The 23,878-nt window shown below is 61.8% G+C and overlaps 3 protein-coding genes across 3 annotated transcripts in view; 1 reads left to right on the top strand and 2 right to left on the bottom strand.

The window, feature by feature from the left end:
- MEIOSIN (meiosis initiator) overlaps window positions 1–10,091 on the top strand; it is a 13,894-nt gene extending 3,803 nt beyond the window's left edge. The window contains exons 2-12 of the mRNA XM_059383388.1: window positions 1,338–1,449; window positions 2,785–2,919; window positions 3,747–3,992; window positions 4,947–5,055; window positions 5,883–5,983; window positions 6,452–6,607; window positions 6,949–7,022; window positions 7,960–8,130; window positions 8,215–8,444; window positions 9,155–9,244; window positions 9,772–10,091. Of these exons, the coding sequence (XP_059239371.1) occupies window positions 1,338–1,449; window positions 2,785–2,919; window positions 3,747–3,992; window positions 4,947–5,055; window positions 5,883–5,983; window positions 6,452–6,607; window positions 6,949–7,022; window positions 7,960–8,130; window positions 8,215–8,444; window positions 9,155–9,244; window positions 9,772–9,940 (1,593 nt within the window). The 3' untranslated portion in view covers window positions 9,941–10,091. The remainder of the gene's footprint in view (window positions 1–1,337; window positions 1,450–2,784; window positions 2,920–3,746; window positions 3,993–4,946; window positions 5,056–5,882; window positions 5,984–6,451; window positions 6,608–6,948; window positions 7,023–7,959; window positions 8,131–8,214; window positions 8,445–9,154; window positions 9,245–9,771) is intronic.
- Window positions 10,092–10,595: 504 nt separating this feature from the next.
- On the bottom strand, window positions 10,596–14,720 carry SIX5 (SIX homeobox 5). The gene is made up of 3 exons (XM_059383028.1): window positions 13,918–14,720; window positions 12,150–12,964; window positions 10,596–11,922 (listed from the first exon to the last, which is right to left on the bottom strand). The coding sequence occupies exons 1-3, from the start codon at window positions 14,718–14,720 to the stop codon at window positions 11,306–11,308; spliced, it is 2,235 nt and encodes a 744-aa protein (XP_059239011.1). The 3' UTR covers window positions 10,596–11,305.
- Window positions 14,721–15,588: 868 nt separating this feature from the next.
- DMPK (DM1 protein kinase) overlaps window positions 15,589–23,878 on the bottom strand; it is a 10,898-nt gene continuing 2,608 nt past the window's right edge. Inside the window, 16 exon segments of the mRNA XM_059383029.1 lie at window positions 15,589–16,519; window positions 16,855–16,887; window positions 16,890–16,925; window positions 16,927–16,944; window positions 17,237–17,283; window positions 17,446–17,543; window positions 17,634–17,806; window positions 18,529–18,640; window positions 20,357–20,442; window positions 21,162–21,410; window positions 21,493–21,699; window positions 21,997–22,090; window positions 22,420–22,568; window positions 23,114–23,209; window positions 23,301–23,384; window positions 23,664–23,755. Of these exon segments, the coding sequence (XP_059239012.1) occupies window positions 16,367–16,519; window positions 16,855–16,887; window positions 16,890–16,925; window positions 16,927–16,944; window positions 17,237–17,283; window positions 17,446–17,543; window positions 17,634–17,806; window positions 18,529–18,640; window positions 20,357–20,442; window positions 21,162–21,410; window positions 21,493–21,699; window positions 21,997–22,090; window positions 22,420–22,568; window positions 23,114–23,209; window positions 23,301–23,384; window positions 23,664–23,755 (1,727 nt within the window). The 3' untranslated portion in view covers window positions 15,589–16,366.

Genomic DNA, 23,878 nt, shown 5'->3' with positions numbered 1-23,878 from the left:
TTTTTTTTTAAAGATTTTATTTATTTGACAGAGAGAGATCACAAGTAGGCAGAGAGGCAGGCAGAGAGAGAGAGGGGAGGAAGAAGGCTCCCTGCTGAGCAGAGAGCCTGATGTGGGACTCGATCCCAGGACCCTAAGATCATGACCTGAGCCGAAGGCAGCGGCTCAACCCACTGAGCCACCCAGGCGCCCACCCCATCTCTAAAATAAATAAATCTTTAAACACAATAAATGCTGGGCACCTTGGTGACTCAGTCGGTTAAGCAGCTGCCTCTGGCTTGGCGCATGATCCTAGGGTTCTGGAATCGAGCCCCTATATCAGGCTTCCTGCTCAGCAAGGAGTCTGCTTGTCTCTCTCTGCTGGTCCCCCCATTGTGCTCTTTCTCTCCCTCAAATAAATAAAATCTTTAAAAAAAAAAAATGCTGGAGGTCTTTCCAGACACTCAAGTCCAATTTCCGAAACTCTTGTTACATTCTTATTCATAATGTTGGCTGGCTGCACCATTGATAATTCTATATGACTTATGAGTTTATTAAGGGCCACTGTCCTCACTAGATTAAAAATTCCATGAAGGTAAACAAAGGTATGTCTGGTTCACCCCTATGTCCCTGACCCTCAGTGGGTAGAAGTCTCATTTAGCTTTGTGTCTGCGATACGGACCTGGTACTTGGCAGCCTGCTGGGCAGAAGGCATTGTGCTGCATGCCGGCGGAGATCATTCTTCAGCGATCAGGGGCTAAACTACCTCTTGATTGTAGGAGCCCGAGATACAGCAATCACTTAGCCACAGGCTCTACTCTCAAACTAGTTCAAGGTCAATGAGAAAGAATAGCTCATGAATAGGTCATTAGGCCAGGACATTGCAAGGGTGCTGAGGAGGGACATCTGACTCAGGGAGGTGGGAAAGCTTCTGGAAGGGGAGACCACTGGGCTAAGGCTCAGGGGAGGAGAAGCTAGTGTGGGAGTCTGTAGAGGGAAGAGGATGGCTTTGCAGATAGCGAATACAGCATGTGCAAAGGGCCAGGGGTGGGAAGCTAGTGTGTGTTGAAAAACTAGGCCAGGAGGCAGGCAGACCTGAGTTCAGATCTTAGCTCCGCCACTTCTTCTCTAACCTTAGCAAGTCACGCTAGCACTCCAAGCCTTGGTTTCTTTAGCTGCAACAGACCTCTTCCTGAGCTGCAGCAAGGTCTAAACAGACTAGGAATATCTCTGCCCCTGGAAGGATTATCAGGCTGAAGCACAGGCTCCTGCAGCCTTTCTGTCTCTGGTCCCCCACAGCCTCGCATGGTCTTGGGCCCCCATTCCTGTGCTCAGCCCTGTCTTTCTTTTGGGGGCAGAAGGAGATTCTGCTGCATGTCCTGCATTACATCCAGCACCTCCAGAGAAGCATTGATGTGGCCAAGACCTTGCTCAAATTCCACACCACCAATGGGGAAGGTGGACTCCGGGGTAAGTAAATTCAGTTACCATTCCTAGGGTCTGCTCTCCACCAAGGGAGAGCCATCACGGACACCAAGTGACATCGATGAGCCCCAGTCCTGGGGATCTCAGAGCCTGGCAGAGCGGACAGAGTCAGAGAGACGGGCCTGACACTGTTAACTCCGAGCAGGGTGTCTGGGGCCTTGCGATGGGCCAGGGCAGACTGTAGCCCGAGGGAGCCCCGGCAGGCAGGAGGCGCCGCGAGCAGGAGTGCGCCAGCACAGGAAGACGCGCGTGGAATGTCTAGGGCAGGCCTGCAGCCCGTGTGCATGGAGGGACCACGTAATATCAGCTCGACGTGCGCAGGCTCGCGAACCAGATCCTGACGCAGATGCGTGTCTTAAGACCTTAACCTCCCCATGCCTTAGTTTGCTCAACTGCACAATGAAACCGATACTAGTACGCTTGACCCTGGAAGAACACAGGCTTGAGCTGCATGGGCCCAAGTTACACGCGGTGGTTCTTAGATAAATCCAGTACAGTTCTGTAAATGTCTTTTCTCTTCCTTATGCTTTCAACCCTTGCTTTTCTCTAGCTTGACTGTAAGAATACAGTATATAACACGGGATATCCAAAATACAGGCTAATCGCCCGTTTGTGTTATTTGTAAGGATTCTCGTCAACAGTAGCCTATTCATTGTTAAGTTTTTAAAGGGTCGGAATTAGATGTGGATTTTCCACAGCGCAGGTCTTGGCTAAGGAGGGAGATGAAGATGAGAATTCCCAAAGGACTTTAAAAAGCCGGGGAAAGCTATGATCAGGTATTTTTTAAGAAAGAGATGCCTGATGTCTAGTGAGTGGAATTGGTTATTAAGGGAGAAACTGGAGTCAGGGAGGTCAGTGGGGAGGTCAGTTAGGAGGGATCGGGACCGGAGACAGGCCGGTCTCACATGGAGGGTGAGGCTCGGGACAGAAGAGGTACTTTGGGTTACATTGAGGACGGAGAACTGAGAGGCCTGATGGAGAGGCCCCTGGGTGAGCCAGGATGGACCGTGGAGCCCTCGCTGCCCTGAGGACGGTAGGAAGAGAAATTGGTTTGGGATGGGGATGATGGCGGGGAAAGCATTTGGGAAAGCTTTGAGTCTGTCTTCCTTCTTGGCGGACCCCAGATGGCCCTGGGAGAACCTGGGTTTTCACCAGGGAACCTCTGCCGCCTGGCAATGTGACCTCAGACCATCCCAGGCTCCTCCGGGAGCTCAGTTGCCACATCTGTAAAGTCAGCCTGGGGACAATGGCCGCCCCCTTAGCCCTCTGCCCACGATTGGGAAGTGCAGGCATCTGACCTGACTTTTCCGCCCTGTGTAGGGCTGGGTCGGAACTGGGGCTCAGGCCCTGCACGGCGGAGACATTCCACCCCCTCGAGCTCCCCGCATTCTCGCAAGTGCCGTCTTCAGGGAGCCTGTCGGAAACCCCGCAAGAAGAAACCCACTGGATTGTCAGGTATGAGCGAGGCGGAACAGGAAGCCAAGTCCCGTGGGAGCGAAGTTCCTTCTCCAAAGCCATTCTCACTCCAGGGCAGCCCAGGCAGCTACCCAGAGCCCCTGACCACGCTTTACAGTGAGACTTACTTTGTCCGACGTCCCGGGCCTTGGTCCCTCTCTCCCTAGCCCTGAGGACTGGCATGGTTGCTCTCCTTCTCTGAGCCTCAGCGTCCGGGGGCTGGACCACAGGCTGGTGTTCAGGATGGAGAGCCTGCGCGCATACCCTTGTGGCAACGCTGAGCGGAGAGGCACACAGTCAGGGCTCCGTAAGGGGAAGCTGCTGTTACCATTTATTGTCAGCAGTCCCGGGCCAGAGCATCAGGGACACGGGCTGATGAAAAGGCCCAAGTGTGGACAGCAAGCATCCCCAGGCCAGCCTCAGCCCTGCTGCGAACTCGCCACGTGTCCCTTTGCTTCTGCAGGCCTCAGTTGCCCCATCTTTAAAATGGGAGTTACACCTAATCAGTGGCTGCGTCCTGGCTGCATACCTCTTGAATCATCCAGGGGACAGTAAAAAATGCCTATGCCTGAGCCTCACACCCAGAAAGTCACGTTCTAGGGGTCTGGGGTGCAACCTGGGCATCAGTATGTTTCCCAGAGCTATCCAGATGACTCGAACGTGTGGGCAGGGGCAGGGAGCGTCGGCTGAGGTGATCTCTTGCTGAGGATCCGGGCTTACCGTGGAAGGGCTGGTGAGCGACCAGGCCCGGCGGGGCCCAGAGCAAAGAGGCCCTCCTCCCCAGCCAGGCACTGGCCCCTCTGACGCTCGTCTCTCTGCTCCCCCAGAAGGCCAGAGCCGGGCCCAGAACCCGCGCCGCTGTCTGGATCTGGACAAGCTCAAGAAGTGGGTGGCCCTGTCTCCAGAGCAGCAAGGAAGGAACACGGGGGGGACTGTCACCCCTTCAAGACATGCCAGCTCCTGCTGTCACCCCAAAGTTGCATCATCGCTGCCTCAAAGTGACAGGAAGGGAGGACGGTCCCGGCTGACGCTGCTGGACATGGCTGAGAACAGCAGCCACTGTGACTGCTCAGGTCGCTGTCCTCCCTCGCCGTTAACTTGGTCCCTTCTACACTCCTTAGCAGGCACCCGCAGCGTCCCGAACCCGGGCCCAGTGGCTGGGGCCTCTGCCGTAGGCAAAAGGGACGCTGTCTCGGGCCTCCCCATCGTCGCCGTCCTCCTTTTAGGTCCCGTTGTGGGTGGCAGGGTGCTGCAGCGTCATCGTGGCTCTGGTGCGAGGCTGTGGGTCACAGAACCGGGGCAAGACAGGCGATGCCTCCTGTGACTCCCGTCCCTGGGCCACCTTGAAAAGGTGTGGTGACGCACCCAGTAGAGCGCCGAGTGAGATGGGGGTAGCTGGCGGGTGAGGGAGGCCCTGAGCCATCCTGCCCCCATCTGTTCATCTGGTCTCTGCTTCCCCAGCATCTCGGGGCGAGGCCATGTGCCAGTGCTGCTGCCACAGTCCAGTGAAGGAGCACAGAGAGACCCAGACTTCACGGTCGCCCACGAGGCCGTGGGGGTCCGAGGAAGCACCCGCCCCACCTGGAAAGGGAGGGCTTTTCGGCTCTTCCGCTAATTGTGTGACCTCGGGGGAGTTATTTGGTATCTCAGGGTCTCAGTTTGCTTAACTGTAAAATGGGCATAATCATGGTACCCTCTGGCCAAGGGCTACCACTGACTCGTATACAAACAGCCTCGAACCGTGCTGGCAGGACGAGCTCCCCGTACTTGTTTGCTCTTATCGGCTTCCTCGACAGTATTCAGGATTTGAGCTCCCTGACAGCTTCTGAGAGGGATGTGGGGTTCCAGAAACCAATGGGGTCATTCAGGGCACCCCATAGTCTCATGCAGAGGCCCCGCAGCCCAAGGTCTTACGAGGATGTGGGAGGGAGAGGCCGTGGCAGACCGGGGCTCCTCTCCATCCAGGTATTGGGATTCATTGCAGCCGTGGGAGTAAGCCTCCTGACTTGCCCTCCCTTCCCCCCCAGGTTGCTGTTGCCGAGTCAGTGCCCAGGGTGATGGGCTCTACCAAGCCTTCAAGGCCCAGCAAGGGGCTGAGCGGATCCACTTTCTCAACAGGACCCAGCCCTGTCCCAGGTAAGGGAACCCCAGGTAAGGGCTCTGAGTGGGGGAGGCTGGGGGGGTCCCGTCTGGCATGGCTGGGGGGGGCGGGGCGGTAAGAAATGAGGCTGATTGACATCGGCACCGGTGCCTATGGAGAGGGCACCACGGGACCAGCAGAGCCTAGCTTTGGGGCTGCTGGCCCAGGGCTGCGGCCCCCCTACCGGCCTCCCTGCCTCCCGTCTCACCCTTCCAGCTCGTCCTCCCTAGCTGCCAGAGTGTCTTTTCTAGCCCCCGACCTCGGTCACGTCAGTTCATGGCTTTCAGGTCTCCCTTCGTGCCCATGGGACGGAGCCCCCGTACCTCAGTCGGCACCTGAGAGCTTCTCTGGCCCTGACTCATCTTGACAGCCCCCTCCCCTGCCCCACCCCCACGAACCTGACCTGAAACACCACCATAGCTTCGCCGCTCCCCGGGAGCCATGGCCTTGTGCCCTCCGGAATTGTCACCCCCCCCATCCTTGCCACCCCATCCAGGTGGCAAGCCTGTCTCCCTCGTCCACCAAGAAGACTGCCACCCTTCAGGCTGAGCTCAGTGTGGTCCTCCTGGAACACGGCCCGTCACAGCCCTGCACCCCCCCAGCCCTTGCCTCTCCTCCCCAGCCCGAACCCCCTTGAGGGCAGGCGTCTCAGCTGAGCTTTCCACGGCGCCACCACCCCCAGCACCCCTCTCCCAGCAGCCAGCACAGAGCGACCCCACCAGGTCACACCAAGACACGCTGGGGGTAACGGCTGGGCCTGGGGCCGTAGAGCAGTTCCTGGCCCAGGCCTCCCGATCTGCCTCTCGAATTCCATCTCTCACAGGCAGAAGCTGGTGTTCTATGATTCCAGCGAGGATCTGGACAAGGAGTCCCCAGATGCTGACCCTTGGCTTCCTGCCTGGACCCCGGAGGGCAGCCCCCCTGGTGACTGAAATTCCTTGTCTCCTCCTTGTAGGCTGGTGTGGGGCCTTTCCTGCTTACTTCCCTCTGAGCAGCGCTGTGGTGGGAGGAAAGCAAGACAGGGACTCGAGGTGTGCCTTGCACAGGGCTGTGTGAGCGACCGGCAGTCGCCGCCGCAGACGGTGCTGGCCAACCATCACTCCTTCTGTGGAGCCCAGACGCTGCCTCAGAATCTTTCTTAACACAGAGCTCCAGGGAGCTACAGTCAGTCTGTCAGATGTAGCAGAGCAGACATAGATTTTTCTGTCTTCGGTCGTCCTTGACATGACGCCAGGCATCGCGTCTCTTCTTTTCCTTTACAAAGCCCTCAAAATGAATGGTCCACAGAGTCACCCTTCTGCCGCATCTAACACCATCTCAACGCCGGCCACTGCGCTGCTGGGAGAGATAGTCATTTCTGACACATCCTCAAGACTGATGCTTCCTTTTCAGGGAGCCCGCTGGCCTTGGGGCCTCCCCAAATCAACAGCTGCACCATGTCAGGCCACCCGAGTGCGATCCTAGGGCTCAGCCCCTCCCTCTTCAGCTCCCCGGGAAAGCTGCTTCCAGAGCAGATCCTGGGGGATGGCACGGAGTTCCTGACCCAAGGTGAGCTCCTGGGGCGGGACCTGATGCTTGGTCCATTCAGGAAACATATGGCGATACCCACCAAGTATGCCGCCCTGGGCTCAGCCGTCCTGGGTGCCCTGGGGTGGGCGGAGGCAGCCCCAGGCCGGAACCGTGAGGGGGAGGCTCCTGGAGTCCATGTCAGGGACCCACCCCCTCTGCTCAGGGTGGAGGTGGCCCAGGGGCACTGGCTCATGAGCCAAATTTGGTCCTGGGACAGGAGATCCCAAAGCAGAGACCTGGAGAAGGGCACTGAGGCCACCTGGGCCAGCGGGAGGGAGGACTTTCTGCTCCAGCCACTGCCCGCTCTCCCTCCCCGACAGCTCTCTTCGAGGACGTTTTCCTGGACCCCGAGTCTTCGCCTACTGGTGGCGTGCTTGAGGGACTCCAGGACGAGGTAGGCAGCCGGTCCGCCCTTCATTCCACACGCACCGCTTTCCTACTTCATGGACTCCCCTGTCCCTGCAAGCGGGCGGCCGCCTCCCCCCGCCCGCTCACTGTCCGTCTGCTCGTCCGCTCATCCTTCCAGGCACTCACCTTCCATCTCTGTCCTCATCTGCCTGCCCTTGGAGCCCTCACTATCGGCCACTGGGGGCCGCACTCTGTGCTGGGCATTTGGAATGAACTAGACCCCAAGGATAAGAGCTAAAAGCTGCCGGGCACCCAGAAAAGACCCCACGTCAATTTCCAGCTGTGCTGTCAGGCAAGGTTTCTGGTGACCCCAGTCGACCGACAAGGAAACTGAAAACAGCAGAATGAGCCCAGAAATGCTCAGTGGCAAAGAGCCTCACTCCCAGGGCTCACCTGTCGCCGCCGCCCTCCCCCCGGGGGGCTCACCACCCAGCAGACCAAGGGGCAGCCCCCAGCTCGGGTCCCCACACGAATGGGCCTCCACCTCCACCGGCTCCTCCAACCAGGGCCTGAATCTGTGGCAGAAACAAAAATAGCCCCTCTCGGCAGAGCTCTGAGGAGGTGCTGGGCAGGGTGCTGGGTGCTCCTATGCCCCGGGAGGCATGTGGCGTGACCCCCGCACTCTAGGTGAACTTGGTGCTCAGAGAAGTTGCCACTTGACGGGGACGTCACGGCTGCTGACCCAATAAGATTAAGAGCTACCGGCCCGGAACAGGGAGGAGGGCAGTGAGCCCCTGAGCCCCAGCCAACGCCCCCCCGCCCCCGCCCACCCACTGTGGGGACCTGGGGACACTTGCATGGACATCCAGGGACTGTTTGGACGAGGTTGTCTTAAATTCGAGCTCTGGTGACCGGTGAGTGGGGACATGAAGGGACGCTGTGGTTTCCCCTCACGTCTCTCGTCTTTCCCCTTCACCCACCAGGAGATGCCCCCAGCGCCGCCCGAAGACCCCGCTGACTCCCACAGCCTGTGCCAGTCCTCCGTGTCACTGGACCACTGCTACCTGTCGCTGAGCGAGAACAGCAAGGCGCCGTCCGGCTCCAGCTCCAGCTGGGAGGGCTCAGAGGCCGAGTCGGTGTGGAGGCGGCAGGAGGTGAGGGCAGGACAGCTGGCGGCCAGGTGGGTCCCCCACCTCCTGTGGGCGCTCACCTCCCCAACCCCCACAACCCCTACGCAGGACGCTCAGGCCAACCCCAAGGGCCCGCTGTCCTCCAGCGACGAGGACGGGGACTACACGTGGACTCCCACGCGGCGGGCCGCCAGCCTGCCCGCAGCTGGGAGGAAGGTCAGGAAGGGCCCCGCGAAGCTCAAGGAAAACAAGAAAGCCTCCTGCCCGACCCAGACGAAGAAAAAGTGCGTCAACGGCTTTATCATGTTCTGCAGGATGAACCGGAAGCAGTATATCCGGTGGGTGGGGGTCCCTCTGGGCCCTGGGTGGGGCCCGACCTTCACTGTCACCGCCACCGCCCCCACCAAGAGCTCGGTGCCCTGCTGTCTGACACACTGACTCTCCCCACCCCCAGGCCTCCCTGTCCCCCAGCATCTTACCTGGTCCCCTTGCATTGGTCAATCCACGCGAATTACGCGCAACAAAACCCCACTCAGACAAAAAGGAAAGCGGCTCCGGTAGCCTGAGAGTGGAGGACGTAGACAGCCTTCAGGTGCGGCTGGGCCCAGGGCTCAGACAGTGGCGCCTGGCTGTGGGCCCATCTCTCCGCCCTGCTCTTCTTGGTTGCCTTTGTCCTCAAGCACGGGGGTGGGGGGGGGGGGGGGGGGGGGGGAGCTTCTCGTCTCCCACCAAAGTTCTTGGGGCTGACTTGATAGGTCGGGCACCCAGCCCTGAAGAGCTGGTGTCCTGACTGGAAGACAGGGATCCCCTCCGGATCCCGAGACTCAGTGTCCCTTTCCCGACAAACCATCCGTCTAGCTCCTTTCTTTGACACCCGGGCTCCAGAGGGTGTATCCTAAGGCCCTATAGGCCAAAGTGGGTAGAAAAGATCTGAGTTCTCAGGCGGGGAAACTGAGGCCCTGAGAGGGCAGGGGAGCCTCCTGTGGCCAGACGGGCAGCCTTTGCCCGAACGGGCTGCCCTCTCCTCACCTCCTCCCTCCTGTCACAGAGCCTGTCCCGGGACTGCTTCCACAGCCGCCACCAAGGAGCTGGCCCAGCTGTGGCGGGTGATGACCCAGCAGGAGCGGAGACCTTACTGGTGAGGAGCCCCTGCCCAGGGGGCAGGGGGCAGGGCAGTGGGGCCACCTGCTCTGATTTTCGTGGTATTGGAAACAGGTTGGAGTTTATTGTTGGGGTGGAAGACTTGGGTGTTGCCACTCTTATGAGATCGTTGGGGGTGACAGAGGTCGGGAGGTGCTTGACCTGGGGAGCTTAGAAGGGCAAATAGCCCCATTCTAGCTTTAGACCCCCTTTGCCCTTCCTGCCATGGGAAGTTTCTCAGAGCAGGTGGCTGGGTCTTATTTCCCTGTTACTCCCACTCCCCTCCCCGCCCCCCCTTCTCCCCCTCCCCCCCCCCCACCTGCTCAGAGCTGCCACCTGCCCCTTTCTCATTGGCCCCTGAGACACACAGTCCACGTGCGCACTTCTTAACAGATCTCACAGGAGCATGGGGCCCAGCCCCCCTGTACAGACGGGGGCCTCTGGGCTTTGGGGTGGTGTGGGGGGGAGACGGCCACCCTGGGGGGCAGGGAAAGTGTGACCGCCCCGTGGCCCCTTCTCCCCCAGCATCAAAGCCCGCAGGTTTAGCCTCCAGCACAACCGGATTGTGAAGCAGGACAGCTCCAGCAGCGAGGACGAGGACTGGGGGACCCCCAAGCCCTTCTACCAGCTGCTGGCCGAGAAGGCCCGCCGTTCCCCAGACCTGGCCCCTCTGCTGCCCCCTCAGCACCACTGAGAGGGTAACCCTGCCGCACCCCTCCTCCCTCCTGGGCCTCACCCCTCCCAGAGCAGGCTGGGAGGAGCCGTCCTAATGGTCCCCACTGCTATGTGCCTTTGCCTGGTGTTGGGGCAACCGGAACTGCCTGCAGACCCCACTGCCCTGCCTGCAGCCCTTCCCTTGCCTGGGTGCCTTAGGGAGCCGTGGGGTGGGAGGAGGGGAGCCTTGAGTGAAAGGTAGTTAAGGTGCGGTTTGTGGGACAAGGGGCTCGCTCTGCCCTTCCACTGGCCACCCCAGGACCCGGTGGTTTCAACCCTGTTCTTACCTCACCCCACTCCTCCGTCCCCTGTTCTATTTATAGATTATTTATTGTTTGCAACAAAATAAAGTGGGACCTTGTTTCCAGCAAGAAAGAAAGGCCGGCTCTTTTGGTCCCCTGCTTCCTCCCTGGGTGGGGGCTCCTCCTGCATGATCTGGAGGCCCCAGGGCCTGCCATGGGGAAAGCACACCTTCCCACGCACACCTTCCCACGCACACCTTCCCAAGCGGCCGCATGGAGCTGACCTCCACCTCCGGCCCCAAGGCAGCCAGAAAGCCAGAATCTCAGGTCAGGCTTTTTTCTGGCTCAGTGTTTCCTTCAGGCAAGTAACGCAGAATATAGCCCACACCTCTGGAGGGTCTAGTTGTCTGTTAACTTTATTTTAATTGAAATGGAGGCATAACATGTCCTAGAAAAATAAAGATTTGATACAAACTAGACATAGGGGTCAGGGTTGCCCCAGGGGTGAAGGGATCTTTGGTCTGGGGCCGGATGTGAGAATGAGGGCTCTAGTCCGGGGAGGGGGGGTCTTCCCCAGGCCTCCCCGCACCTGCCTCCCTTCTCAGCAGGAAGGGCCCAGCCCCGAGGCTCCATCCATCTGGGGCACAGCCTCCACCCTCCGACTCCAAGTGGTTCTGAGAACACTGGACGTCAGCGGAGCTATTAATAGCATCTGAGAGAGTGACAGGGGGAGGGCTCAGGGGGGCTGGAAATCAGCCACGTGGCCGAGCTTTCGGCTCACAGCTAGTACCAGGTTGGGGATGGCAGCCCCGAGTCAGGACCCCCAAACCTCCCTATCTGGGGGCACAGAGCAAGGAGAGGGCTGTAACAGAGGGCCCCCCGATCCAGAGGACCGTGTTCCTGGACAGGAGCAGACAGGGGCGAGTCCCCCTGGCACCTCCAGGGCTCGGAGAGGTTACACAGCCTGGGGGCGGGGTGGATGCCATGGTAGAATCTCAGGCTCACAGCAAAGTGTCTGAGCAGCCCCTCGGCCCAGGCGGTCCTGGATCTCGAGCACCATTGGCAGCAGAGGCGATGAGGCCCCAGGGGGCTGTGTGGGGGGTTCACAGCTCCAGAGGCTCTTCCACAGGCACCGACTGCAGCTGGGTCAGAACCTTGGGCTCGGCTTCCAGACCCTCGTCGGCCTCACCACCTGCCGTGGACCCCAGAAGCAGACCCTCGGGGTCGGGGTCTGGCAACCTCAACACGGTGTGGGAGGCCTGTGTCCCCAGCCCTTTCTCGGCTTCCAGCAGCCCTTCCGGGCCTGTGCTCAGTTCCAGTCCCGTGGGCCAGATGGGCATGGCTGCAGGGGACAGCATGAGCCCTTCAGGCGGGGGCGCTGGGAAGCCAGGCAGGAGGCCGGAGGAATCTGGGGAGAAGGGCAGGCTGGTAGCGGCGGTGGCAGCAGGGACGGACGGTGGTGGAGGCTGCGGCGCAGACAGTGGGCCCAGGGCGTGGACGTCCGAGAGCGCGGGGCTGGGGGCCACTGGTAGGGCTCCCTCAGGCACTGAGATGGCCGGGTCTGGCTTCAGGGGCAGGGCCAGGCTGGGGGCAGGCGGCAGGACCTGGGAGACCAGCATGCTGGTGGGGAAGGTGGCCGTGAGGATGATCTTGCCCTGCTGCACGGCCACGCCCGTCACGATGGGGCTGCCGGACACGGGGTTGGCCAGGAGAAAGTTTCCTGTGGGGATGAGATGGGCCAGGCGAGGCATGAACCTGGTGCTCCCCAGGGCCCGTAGGGAGATCGGGGTGGGGGAGCTTCGGGATGGGGGCTGTGTCTGCGTGGCCGGAGCCGGCTGGCTCTGGAGGTTCGGGTTGTGCCAAGGATGGGCTGCCCAACCTCCCAGCCCCCCCCCCCCCCCCCCCCCCCCCCCCCCATCACTCAGGCCCCAGCAAGGCGGGAGGTACCTGGGGCAGTGGCCGAGGGCAGCTGCAGGGCCGTCACGCCCACCCCGGAGTTTATCAGGTGTACGTTGGCAGGGCCCGCGGCGGCTGCCACCTTCACAGGGCTGCCTGGCCCAGTGGCTAACAGCTGCAGCGGCCCCACCGCCTGGGGCAGGGTCACCACCTGCGAGGTGGGCACCACCTGGGGCAGGTTCAGCAGTGGGGATGTGGGGCCCAGGCCTGCAGGGTACCCAGGGGGTGGGGAAAGGGGCACCACCTGCGGAGAAGCCACAGAGGGCACCGGTCCTGGGGGCAGAGGAAAGGGGGCGGCCGGTGGGGGGCCGGGCACCACCTGGGGCAGAGGCCCAGCAGCCTCCTCTCCAGCCGTCCCCGAGGCAGCCACCTGGGCTTCCTTGGTCTCAGCGGCGTCATCGGCATCGGGCTGAGCCTCCTCTAGCCGCACCTCCCCCGTCTGAGGATCCAGGACCAGGGAGGTCTTGCCCTCACTGGCCCCCTGGGGCGCCGGCTGCTGCGGTGGAGGGGCGCCACTGCCACCCGTGAGCAGCAGGGGACCCAGGCTGGAGGCCTCCCCAAGGGCCAGGCTGTTGATGATGACCGGGCTGCCGTTGAGGAGCACTGCGGGAGAGCTGCCCGCGGCCAGGAAGCTCCCGTTCACCAGGATGGAGGAGGAGGCGGGGCAGGGCGCAGGAGGGGCGGCCCCCGCCAGAAATATAGAGCCCTGGGCGGGGGCCTCCGCAAGCACCGGAGCCGCCCCCCTGTCCAGGTCCTCGGGACTGCGGCTGGACTCGTCCTCCGTGGTGGGGTTCCCGTCAGACTCGCTGGCCAGAGAAAGGATTGTGAGCTGTAGCCCTGGACGCCCCGTTTCCCCACTGGCCGCCAGCAAGCCGCCTGCAGGGGCGCCGGCGGACTGCTCCCTCCCCACCTTGCCCCAGCCCAAACTTTTGAAGCAGAAAGCCTGAGGGTGGGCTATAAAACCTCCTGAGACCACCCAAGGACCCCCAAGGAGGGAGCCTCTGCAAGTCCAGTATTGATACCTCTCCGTAAAAGCTAAAGCTGGCCCCATCAGAGGGAGGAGGCCCTCCTCTTCCTGCCCCTTGGCCTCCGGGCCCCAGAAGCTGAGCACTGGGCAGCACAGTGGCCCCTGGGTCCCCTGGGTCGGGCTGAAAGCAGCCCAGCGTCTTCCCGGAGTAGAGAGGCGGCAGCCTGCTCAGTTCCCGGGGCCTCTCCCCCGCCCCAACCCCCGCCGCCGGGCGTCAGAAAAGGGAGTGAGAGGCCTGCGCGCAGGGTGGGAGGGGAAGGGCTTGGGTTACAGGGAAACCGGAGCTGGGGAAGGTTCACGTTTCACAACAAAGACAGACGACGGACCACGCTGTTTGGGCCCCGAGGGGGGGATGGGGGGGTGAGGAAAAGACACAACCTGGGAAAGGCCCGCGCGAGATGGGTAGACAAGGGCCGGTGTCCCTTTCCACAGCCCCCCATTTTCTCACTGCCTCACCCCAGCCACGAACTCGGATGGGACTGGGGACGGAGCGCAGAGTGGTGCAGAGGGATGAGGTCTCCCAACCTCCGCGACAGGAGCGGCGGGGTCGGGGGCAGGGCCGGGGGCGTGTGCCTGTTCTGTCCACACGTATTCCCCGCGCCCTGGGGGGTGGGGGGCACCTGACGGTGTGAGCAGGAGGTGTCCCAGGAGCTCGGCGCGCTGACTCCGGCCATGGGCATGGGTACCACATCCCCGGGAAAGCAGGACTTGCGCCGCCCGGGTTCCCCTCACCTCTTGCAAGGCGCGCCGCCGCCGCCCCCGGTCCGATCGCGCTGTCGCCGGTTCTTGAACCAGTTGCTGACCTGCGTGAGCGAGAGGCCGGTGAGCGTGGCCAGGCGGCGCTTCTCGTCCGGCGTAGGGTAGCGGTTGCCGCGATAGCAGGCCTTGAGCGCGGCGCGGGAGCGCTCCTTGAAGCAGTAGACGGTCTCTTCGCCGTCCCATATGGTCTTGGGCAGCGGGAACTTCTTGCGCAGACGGTACTTGTCCACTGCGCCTAGCGCGCGGCCGCGGGCCCGCTCGGCCTCGTGGTAGCGCGCGCGCAGGTAGAGGTCCTGCAGAAAGGCGTGGTGGGCGGCGGGGAAGGGGCGGCTCTCGAGCAGCCGGTAGAGCTCGGCGTACTCTCCCCGCTGGAAGGCCACCAGGGCCCGAGCACGCAGCACCGGATCGCTGCCACGTAGGCGCTCGGCCGGGGGCAGTGCGCCCAGGAAGCGGCTCAAGCGGCCGGCGTGGCCCGCCTGTAGCAGCGCCTCGCAAACGCACGCCACCTGCTCCGGCGAGAAGCGGAGGCCCGTGGGCGGCTCGGCAGCGGCCTCGGGGGGCGACCCGGGGACGCCCGGGGATCCCGGGCCCTCCGCTCCCGACGCCGCTTCGCCCGCCCCGGCCCCGGCCGCGGCCGCCGCCTCACCCTCGGCCGCCTGCAAAGTCTGCAGGAGCTGGCGCGCTTCCTCCTCCTCTTCTTCGGTTGCCGCCGCCGCAGCCACCGCCTCCCCCCCGGCCGCCGGCCCCGCGCTCGGCTCCGCAGGCAAGGTAGCCATGTTTTGCAACTTTGGGAAGTTCCTCCCTCCTTCTCCTCCTCCCTCGGGCTTTCCCCAACCTCCTCCCCAGCCCGTCCCCCCTCTCCGCCCTCCCCTTCGTGCTTCCCGATCTTCTCCCCCGCGCCGACCCCGCGTCTCCCCCAGCAATGCCAGGCCCAGCTTTCCACTTGGGTCTCGGTCCCAGTGTCTGTGTGAGTGCCCGCCTCCCTCCCCGTCTGTCCGTGATTCTCCTTTTGTTTTCCCTCCGCCTCAGGCCGCGCTTTTTTGCCTCCCCCCGCGTGTGCCTCAGGCTCAGGGCCTCAGTTTCCCCATCGGGACAACGGAGAAGGTAACGGGCCGTCCGGGAGGCTAAGGGCGCGAAGCCACCTCCGCCCGGAGACTAAGCTTCTGCACGCCTCCGTCTCCAGAGTCCTCTGAAGGCCCCCCCACTCCCCATCTCCGCCTGCGCTCCGCCCCTCGGAATTCCCGGCTCCGCAGGGGGGCGGGTCTGGCCGGGAGAAGGGGCGGGGGAAATGGGCTAGAAAGTTTGCAGCAACTTTTCTTGAGCAAGTCTCTTGAACGGAGGCGAGTGGCCAGCGCAGGCGCAGTGGTAGGAGGATGGCCGCGCGCGCGCAGCGGGCCCAGCCCCCTTCTTCCCGGCGAGCGGGTGGCACAGCTGGACCACAGCTGGACAGGGGGCGGTGTCTCCTGGTGGCTCGCTAGCCATCTCCTATTGGCCCGATGCCGAGATCACGCCTCCCGGCGTCCCCACCCCCACCCCAGCCCTGATTCGTCAGCTCTGCGGCCCGCTAGCTTCCCGCCAGGCCATTGGCCGCCTCAACTCGCCTTCCGATTGGCCCCCTGAGCAGCCGCCTTCCCACAACGCAAAGAGAGCGGACACCCTGGAGTTCCCAGCTTCGGGCAGACGGGAGGGCCTTTTATTCGCGAGGATCGGGGGTGGGGTCCTAGGTGGGGAGAGACAATAAATACTGAGGAATGTCGGGGTCTCAGTGCATCCAAAACGTGGATTAGGGCGCTGGGGTCCTGGAGCCTGTCAGCGGGTCGGAGGACAGGTCAATAAATACCCAAACTGCCGAGGCGGGCGGAGCCTGCAGTAACTCCGAGGGCAGCTCACGTGAGGAGGGCGCGGGAGTCCCCGAAAAAGCGGGGCTGGCAAAAGCAGAAGGTTCCCGAGAGAGCGGGCGGGCGGAGCTCGCACTAGACGTTCGCCGCGGGAAGAGGACGTTCCCGGGATAGCGGGGCCTCATGCAGAAGGATTTGTGGTCTGCGAGCCGATGGGGGCGGGGTAGGGGCAGTGGAGAGGTGGGGAGGGTGATAAACTGATGGCCGAGCCCTGGCCCTGCTGCCTTCTCTAGATGGCAGTTTGCCCGTCCATGTCGGGGTCTCAGCCAGGCCGCAGGAAGAAAGTGGTCTGCGATTCCCCCCGGCAGCAGCTGCAGCATTCCCGGTTACAAGCCTTCCGGGAGCGCCTTGCTCCGACCGCGGGCCCGGCTCCTCCCTCCCCGGCCGCCAGGGGGCGGGCCCGGATCATAGGGCTGGAGTTGTGGTGGAGACCCACGCTTGGAGCGTTGTGAACGCCGAGACGGTGGGAGCGGCTTCTGGGCGATGGCCCAGGTCACCCAACCCTACGGCTTGGGTTCTAGGGTTCAGGAGGCGAAGGCGGCTCCTGGGTGGCGCCAGACCGGGGCGAGATGTTCGGCGTAGGCCACCAACCCAGTGCGGCCCAAGGTGGCGGCAGCAGCCAGAGCAACGGCGAACAGGAGCAGGGAACGCGCCTCCGATAGGTCAGGCTTAGGGACCTGCGGACAAGAGGGCGGGATCAGGCCCCCGGGACACGGCACACCAATTGGTTCCTGGGACTCGCCACGCCTACTCCCATAGGTGGGTCCGCCAGCCTCTCTGCACTCCGCCCCGCCCCCGCGGGCAGCTGCGGTTGGTCCGCTGGCAAGCCTCGAGTCTTGTCCGAACTCGCCACTGGAGGCTTCCTAGCGGCCTTGCTGATTGGCTGCCCGGGCATCCTCCCTCCCCGCGGCGGGCCCCGCGCGACAGAGGCGCAGCTAAGCAGAGGCGGCCTGGGGGTACGTGGAGCGAGGAGGGGGCGCGGCGGCGGGCGGGCGTGAGCAGCCGGACGTACCCTGGCAGGGAGCAGCAGGTGACGGCGGTGCATGGGGCCTGGCCCCACCAGCGGGCATTGGCCCAGAGCCACGGCCGGGGGGCCATCTAGCTGGAGAGAGAAGGGACAGGTGACCCGATCGGAGCCCAGCCCGGCCCGGCCGCCCTCAGCAGGGGGCGAGAGACAGCGGAGGGAGTCGGGGAAGGAATCGAGGGAGAGCCTAGACGGAATGTGGTTAGAGGCCTGGACCGAGGGGTATCTGATAGACGTGGGGCTGAATGGAGGGTGTTTGCTCTCTAGAACCCCCAAGAGTTAGGGTGATCCCTGAATCTGGGCGGGGAGACGGGGCGGGGTCTGCAGAGGGACTAAAAGGCTTGATACAAGGGAAAAAGAGGGGTCTTACATGGGAAGGTAGATCCGTGGCCCGGGGACTGGGGACCCCCGTGACAGCTGGAAGGAGAAGAGAGAGGCATAGGGCGCGTGGAGGGACGGAAGAGGGCGGTGGCGCGGCGTGCCCCAGCCTGGGCCCCTCGCCCGCCCCCAGGTGTCCACACACGCCGCGGCCCACCTCCCCCCGTCGCCCTCGGGAAAGGGGCCGCATGAGGGACTCGCCTGCATCTCCCCGGGCCTGCAGCAGCTCCATCTGCTCCTGCAGCTGCCGGACGTGCGCCTCCAGGTCTCGGTTCCGGGCCTCGGCCTCACGGAGCTGACTGCGGAGAGCAGAAGACCGTGAGCCCTCCCGGGCCCAGGCGAGACGGGCTGCAGACGGCAAGGACGGGCCCGGGCGCCCCGACTCCGACCTGGCAAAGTTCTGGTTAGCTGTGCGGATGGCCTCCAGCTCCCGGCTCAGGCTCTGCCGAGTAAGCACCTCCTCCTCCAGGGCCTCCTGGAGCTCCTGGAGCTCCCGGAGCGTCATCCGGGCCTCCTGGGCCTCCGCCGAGGCTGGAATGGCTTCCGGAATCGCCGCTTCAGCCTGCGGGCGGGACTGCGCTTAGGACTGCTCCTGGCTCCTGCCGCACCCAAGACCTGCGCCCAGGTTCTAGGCTGGGGACGCCCCCCTTCTTGTCCTCTAGATCTCTGGGAATTCTCCCAGCTCGTGCAGTGACCCAGGTCTCCTCCTTCCCTAACTAACCCCAGCTCGTGTCCTGGTCTCCTGCCTTTGGTCTGGGCTCTTCCACCTGGGAACCAAAGGGCTGTTCCTACAACCCACACCCAGTTTGACCACATCCCTCTCCTCCTCTCCAGCCCCTCAGCGCCCTCGGGAAGGCCTGCCTCCCTGTTTGGTTGGTTTCCTGTTGGCCTCAGTCTCCCCTCCCCTCATTCTCCAGGCCCCGCCTCCTGGAATCAGTAAGTCAGCCTTACCACCCTCCTTTACTTTTCCAAAATAAACCTGTTGCGTTGAAGTTCTGTCTGTTGACCAGTAGGTACTTTTCTTCCCAGGGATGGTCCGCCTTGTTCTCCTCCTCCTCTTGGGCTTGCCCCTCTCCAGAGTCCCTCTCCTCCCAAGCACAATGGCCTGTTTTCATTTTTTCATAGGGATCATTTCTGACTGAAGTAATTTTGTCTCTACTATGTTTTCTGTCCCCTTCTGTCAACTGAGCTCCCAGAGAGCTTAGCACTCCACAGCACACAAGACCCCGGAAGCCCTTGCATTTCTCTCCCCTTCATGCCTGACCTTCTTCTCCAAAGACTCACTGTTTCCTCCCGTGGGGGCACGGTGGGCTCCGGGCTGGCTGCTTGCACAGGTGGCTCAGGCAATGGCTCGGCCTCCAGTTCCATGGCTGTGGGGCCTGGGGCCTCCTCATCCCTGGGGAGAGGAGCAGGGCAAGGGTAGGGAGAGCTGGGCTCCCTCGAGAGGTTGCCCGTCCCTTGCCTTTAGAGCCAGGACTCCCTCTCCTGTGGTCATGGGAGAGCCAGACTCTGAAGACCCCCTAGTGTGAGGAGGGGAAGAGCAGAGAAAAGGGAACTCTCCCAGGTTGGTGTGACAGGTCCCCTTCTTGTTAGTAAAGGCCTGCCCTCTGCATGGCTTCATGGCCCTGGGAGCTGGCCTCTGCTTCTGGAAGATCCTGGGATCCAGACACCCATGCTCTGGGGCCTGCTTATGTCCTCCCTATCCATGTGACCTTTGCAGATCCCTCTCCTTAGGATGTCAGGACAGTGAGGAGTGCCCCACCCGACTCTAGCCACCTCCAAAGATACAGTCTTTAGACTGGGTGTGGGATCCCAGGACTGTGATTCTGGTCATCAGCGCCCCCGCCATCACCAGCTGCTGGGACGGGGTCACACCCTCCCTGGGAATGTGAAATTGCCATAAAAGTAGATGTCCCCTCCAACCCAACACTCCCTCTCGTGGAAACTGGTCACAAGGGCCTGGTGAGCCTGGGCGAGCCTGACCCACTGCAGCTGTTCATCCAGCCTGGGTTACAACAGAGATGGACAGCTGGGTCCCACCCGCCCAGTGAGGAGCACACTGCTTGGTGGCTCCGGCTATTGTTCACTCATGGTAAGAAATGGCATTTGTGGGGTGCCTGGGTGGCTCAGTCGGTTAAGCCTCTGCCTTCCGCTCAGGTCATGGTCTCAGAGTTCTGGGTTTGAGCCCCATGGGCTCCCTGCTCAGTGGGAAGTCTCCTTGTTCCTCTCGCACTGCCCCCCTCATTTCTTGTGCTTGTGCACGCTCTCTCTCTCTCTCATAAATAAAATCTTTTTAAATTTTAAAAAATAATTTAAAGAAAAGGAAATGGCATTTGCGATACATTGTCCAGTAACAAAACAGGTGAGTCCACGTCATGTTCTCACAGTTGTCAAGTATGTGTGCACGCATATATGAGCTAGGGACCATCCCTGATGGTGGGCTTCCTGTTCATTGTCCGCATTTTCTAATTTACTTGTGACAAGCAAAGTACTGCTTGTATAATTAATGTATTTAAAAGGCTTTGTGGTTATAAGAGTGATTCAACAAGTTTGTATTCTTTTAAGAACAATTTAGAAATTCTAAACTTATTTTCTAAGATTCTGGCCGATGGGGTCCCATGACTATACTAGAAATCTGAAAGTGGGGGCGCCTGGGTGGCTCTGGGGCGCCTGGGTGGCTCAGTGGGTTACGCCTCTGCCTTTGGCTCAGGTCATGATCTCAGCGTCCTGGGATCGAGCCCCGCATCGGGATCTCTGCTCAGCAGGGAGCCTGCTTCCCCCTCTCTCTCTGCCTGCCTCTCTGCCTGCTTGTGATCTCTCTGTCAAATAAATAAATAAATCTTAAAAAAAGAAAGAAAGAAATCTGAAAGTGGCAGGTTGGAAGATTCCGGAAAGGCCGAGTCTGGCTCTGAGGTTTTAAAACTGAATCTAAAATTTCACAGTACTTATGGTCTGAGATTTTAAGGTCCTACATCTCTGGAATCCTAATAGTCTGTGGTGCAAAGGCAGGAAAGTTCCAAGATTAATCCTGCAATACGACTGGCGCCCCTCCTGGGCCCCTGGAGGCTGGTACCTGCGGCCTACACACAGGCTGCCCTGGGACCACACCTACCTGAGGGCCATGCAGGAGTAGGAGTAACCCACAAAGGGCAGGTGGACCCCCAGGGGCATGCCTTCCCGCATGTCCGACAGCGTCTCCTATACAAGAGAAACAGATGTAGGTGACCTGTGCTCCTCGGGGCTGGTCCCTGGGCCCTTCCCAGTCTGTGCTTAAATACCTGCTCCCACTATCTCAAGTGGCCCCTCCCTCATCTTCTTTCATTGTATCCTGCAGTTCCCCTTGGGGCTGTAATTACATACTTCTCCTGGGCTGTAAGTGGATGAGGGCAAGAGGCCAGGGGCTGGAGCTGGCTTGGTCCCTGTGTGTCCCCAGCAGCACCTGGCACAAGGGCACCCAGGCTGAACATGCGCTCAGGACAGCTTGTGTCACAGTTGAGACAGAGGTGGCCTAAAAGAGATTCCTTCACACCACTATGCTTTCCTGCCTCTCACTTAATCCTCCAGGCCTCAGCTCAAATAGCACCTCCTCCAGGAAGCCCTCCAAGATTTTCCATGCTGGGTCAAGCGCCCCACCCCGTCCTCCCAGTCTCATCCCCAAACTCTCTGTGGAGTCGTTGTCTGGGGACCAGTCTGTGTTCCCCCACTGGATTGTGAATGCAGGTCACTGCTGGATTCCCAGCACTGGGGGGGGGGGGGGGGGCAGCTCGACCACACCCCGCAGCCTGGGGGGGGGGAGTGTTTCCAAGCCCCCGGGAGAGGGGTACTATTCTCAGCCCAACTTTGTGGATGAGGGGTTGGGGGGGTGGGATACCCTCTGCCCAGCAGTGGTCGCAGGTACCTACCCCGCCCCCGCTCACCATGGCAGTGAGCCCGTCTTCCACCACATCGAAGTTGCACGTGTCAGTGGCACCCTCAAAATCCGGCGTAAAAGGGGGCACGCTGTCTCGGAGACCGTCCCAGTCAAGGCCAAAGAAAAAAGGATGATTCTGGAAATCACCTGCTCCGTCCCGGCCCAGCCGCATCTCAGGGGGACACAGCAGCTGCTGGATGAGGTCTCGAGCCTCCTCAGGGACCCCCCCATCGGCCAGTGGTAGAGACAGGTGCTCCTGCCCGAGGGAGAGGGAGGACGGAGATGTCAGCCGGGCAGGATGTGTGAGGGAGACCAGGGCTTGCTCTGGCCGGGCTCACCTTGTAGTGCACTATCTTGCCGTAGGTCTCAGCCGTGGAGTCGGCGTAGAAGGGCGTCTGCCCGTAGAACATCTCATAGGCGAACACTCCCAGCGCCCACCAGTCACATTCGGGCCCGTAGCTGCCCATCCCGGGCCCGCCGCCCACCGCCTGCAGGATCTCGGGGGACAAGTAGTCCGGCGTGCCCACAGCCACCAGAGACCGCACCTGCGGCAAAAGGTGCAGAGCTGGGCTCGGACCCGCCCCTCCGGGCTCTGGCCCCGCCCCTCTCAACCACGCCCCGAAGGCTTAGTCCTCCCCTCGAGTGTGCTAACCCCAACCCACTCACAAATTTAGGCGCGGGTGCCCTCCTCCTCTTTCCCCCTGCAAATCTGGTCGTGCCCCCACCCTAACTCTACCTGTGCGCCTCAGCCCCGTCGCCACACTGCACTTTCGGTCCCCCCATCTGACCCCACTCCTCTTTGGTGGCCCGAGTTGCCCGAAGCGGCGCACCGCGTCGCTCACCGTTCCGTCCGCCTGCAACTTGAGGCAGGAGCCGAAGTCGGCCAAACGGATGTGACCGCAGCGGTCCAGTAGGATGTTGTCGGGTTTGATGTCTCTGCGCAAACGGAAGAGGAAAGTGGAATAAGTGAGCCTCCTTCCATTCATCTCACCAGGCTCCACCCCTCCAGGCAGCAAGGCCTCAGGTCCCCACCCTCTTAGGGAACATGCTCTCCAATTGCGGCCCCCCTTAGTGGATTCTGAAATCTGAACCCCACTCCTCTGGCCCTGTCCCCAGTGGCCCCCACCAGTGTGATCCCTCTTCAGGCCTCGCCCCCTCTGGGCTCCAACCTTGGCGGTACCCTGCTCCCTGCCTGGGTACAACTTTTGCTTTCCTTCTCCAGGCCCCCGCCTCAGTCCCCGCCCCTCAGCCCCCGCTGCGCCCACCTGTGTACGTAGCCCAGCCGGTGTACCGAGTCTATGGCCATGACAATCTCTGCCAGGTAGAAGCGCGCCATTTCTGCCGGGATCCGCTCCCCAAACTTGCTCAGCAGCGTTAGCAGGTCCCCGCCCACGTAGTACTCCATGACCAGGTACTGGCAGGGGTCGCGACATGGGGTGGGGGGGTAGTCAGTCACACCCTTCGTCCCTGACTGCTGATAGCCCGGGACAAAGGTCTTTGTCCTCAAAGGCCCCATCCCTGGGCAGAGGCCCTGTAGTCCCAGCCCAAGGAGAGCTCGAGAGATCTCCCAGGCCAAGCCAGAGACACTTCTCCCCAAAACCAAAGAGAGAAGGGAAAAGAGAGCCCAGAGAGCTCCCAGTGCCCAAAGTACACAGCCTAAATACCCTGCCCAGGGTATTTAGATAGAATGTAGAGAGCTATCGCAGTCCAGGTGAAAGATCCCACCCCGCCCGCGACGGTGGCATCTTTACAGGGTCCTCTGGAATCAGCCTGGGAAAAGAGCGGTGAGGGACATCTCCCATCCCGGGAAAAGAAGACCAATTCCTACCACACCCAGAGACGCTGCTGCCATTTCGAGGCAGCTCCCCAAGCCTAGAACTTCTCCCTGACCCCGCGACGTTCACTGACAGCCTCGGGGTCAGAGTCCGTCTCCCTAGTTCTCCCGGGTCTGGGGCTCACCAAGTAGTTCTCATCCTGGAAGGCAAAGTGCAGCTCTGTGATCCAGCGCCGGTCTCCGTTCACCAACACATCCCTCTCTTCGCGGAAGCACGACACCTGCGGGGCCCCCCCGAGGTACTGAAGCGGCCGGGGGCCGGAGCATGGGTGGGTAACCCTAGCGCCCTGCACCTCCGGCCCCAGCCCTCACCTCGCCCCTCTTCAGCATGTCCCATTTATTCATGATCTTCATGGCATACACCTGGCCCGTCTGCTTCATCTTCACCACCGCCACCTGAAGGCCGAAAAGGGGTGACTGGGGGCGGAGGTGGCCGAGGAAACACGGGGGCTGGCCCAGATTGGACTCCACCCCTAATACGCTCTTGGCACCGCCTCACTATTAACGCCACGCCCAGCACCCTCAAGCCCCGCCCCCCGCCCGACTGGTGCAGGCTTTCCCAACTCAGTCATTCATCAATTTCTAAGGTCCCGCCCCAAACCCCTGGGTCCCGCCCACTGCACGAAAAGTTGCGTCCCCTGTTCTGGCTAGCTGCAGCCGCCGCTCAAGGCTCACCTCGCTGAACGCCCCGCGTCCGATCACCTTCAGAATCTCGAAGTCATCCCTCTGCAGTCGGGCCTCCTTAAGCCTCGCCGCGATGGGCTCCACTGGGGGGCAGGGGGAGGTGAGAACCGAGGGTAGCTGGGGGGTAGCTGGGACTGACACTAGAGACAGGAGGAAGTCCCACCCTCTGCCTCTCAGTCTCCCCTCGCCCAACGCCAAACCCCCCC

Source organism: Mustela nigripes, chromosome 17 (genome assembly GCF_022355385.1).
Source record: "Mustela nigripes isolate SB6536 chromosome 17, MUSNIG.SB6536, whole genome shotgun sequence".
In the NCBI taxonomy this organism is placed as follows: Eukaryota; Metazoa; Chordata; class Mammalia; order Carnivora; family Mustelidae; genus Mustela; species Mustela nigripes.
Note: the sequence above shows the minus strand (reverse complement) of the source record. Positions and strands in the feature narration are given on the sequence as shown.

Excerpts from the sequence above, each read along its gene's own strand:
- SIX5 (XM_059383028.1), bottom strand. The coding sequence starts at position 14,720 with ATGGCTACCTTGCCTGCGGAGCCGAGCGCGGGGCCGGCGGCCGGGGGG. Across the intron at positions 12,965-13,917 it reads GGCGGCGCGCCTTGCAAGAG|CGAGTCTGACGGGAACCCCA; the intron begins GTGAGGGGAACC and ends TTCTCTGGCCAG. Across the intron at positions 11,923-12,149 it reads GCCCTCGGCCACTGCCCCAG|GAAACTTTCTCCTGGCCAAC; the intron begins GTACCTCCCGCC and ends TCATCCCCACAG.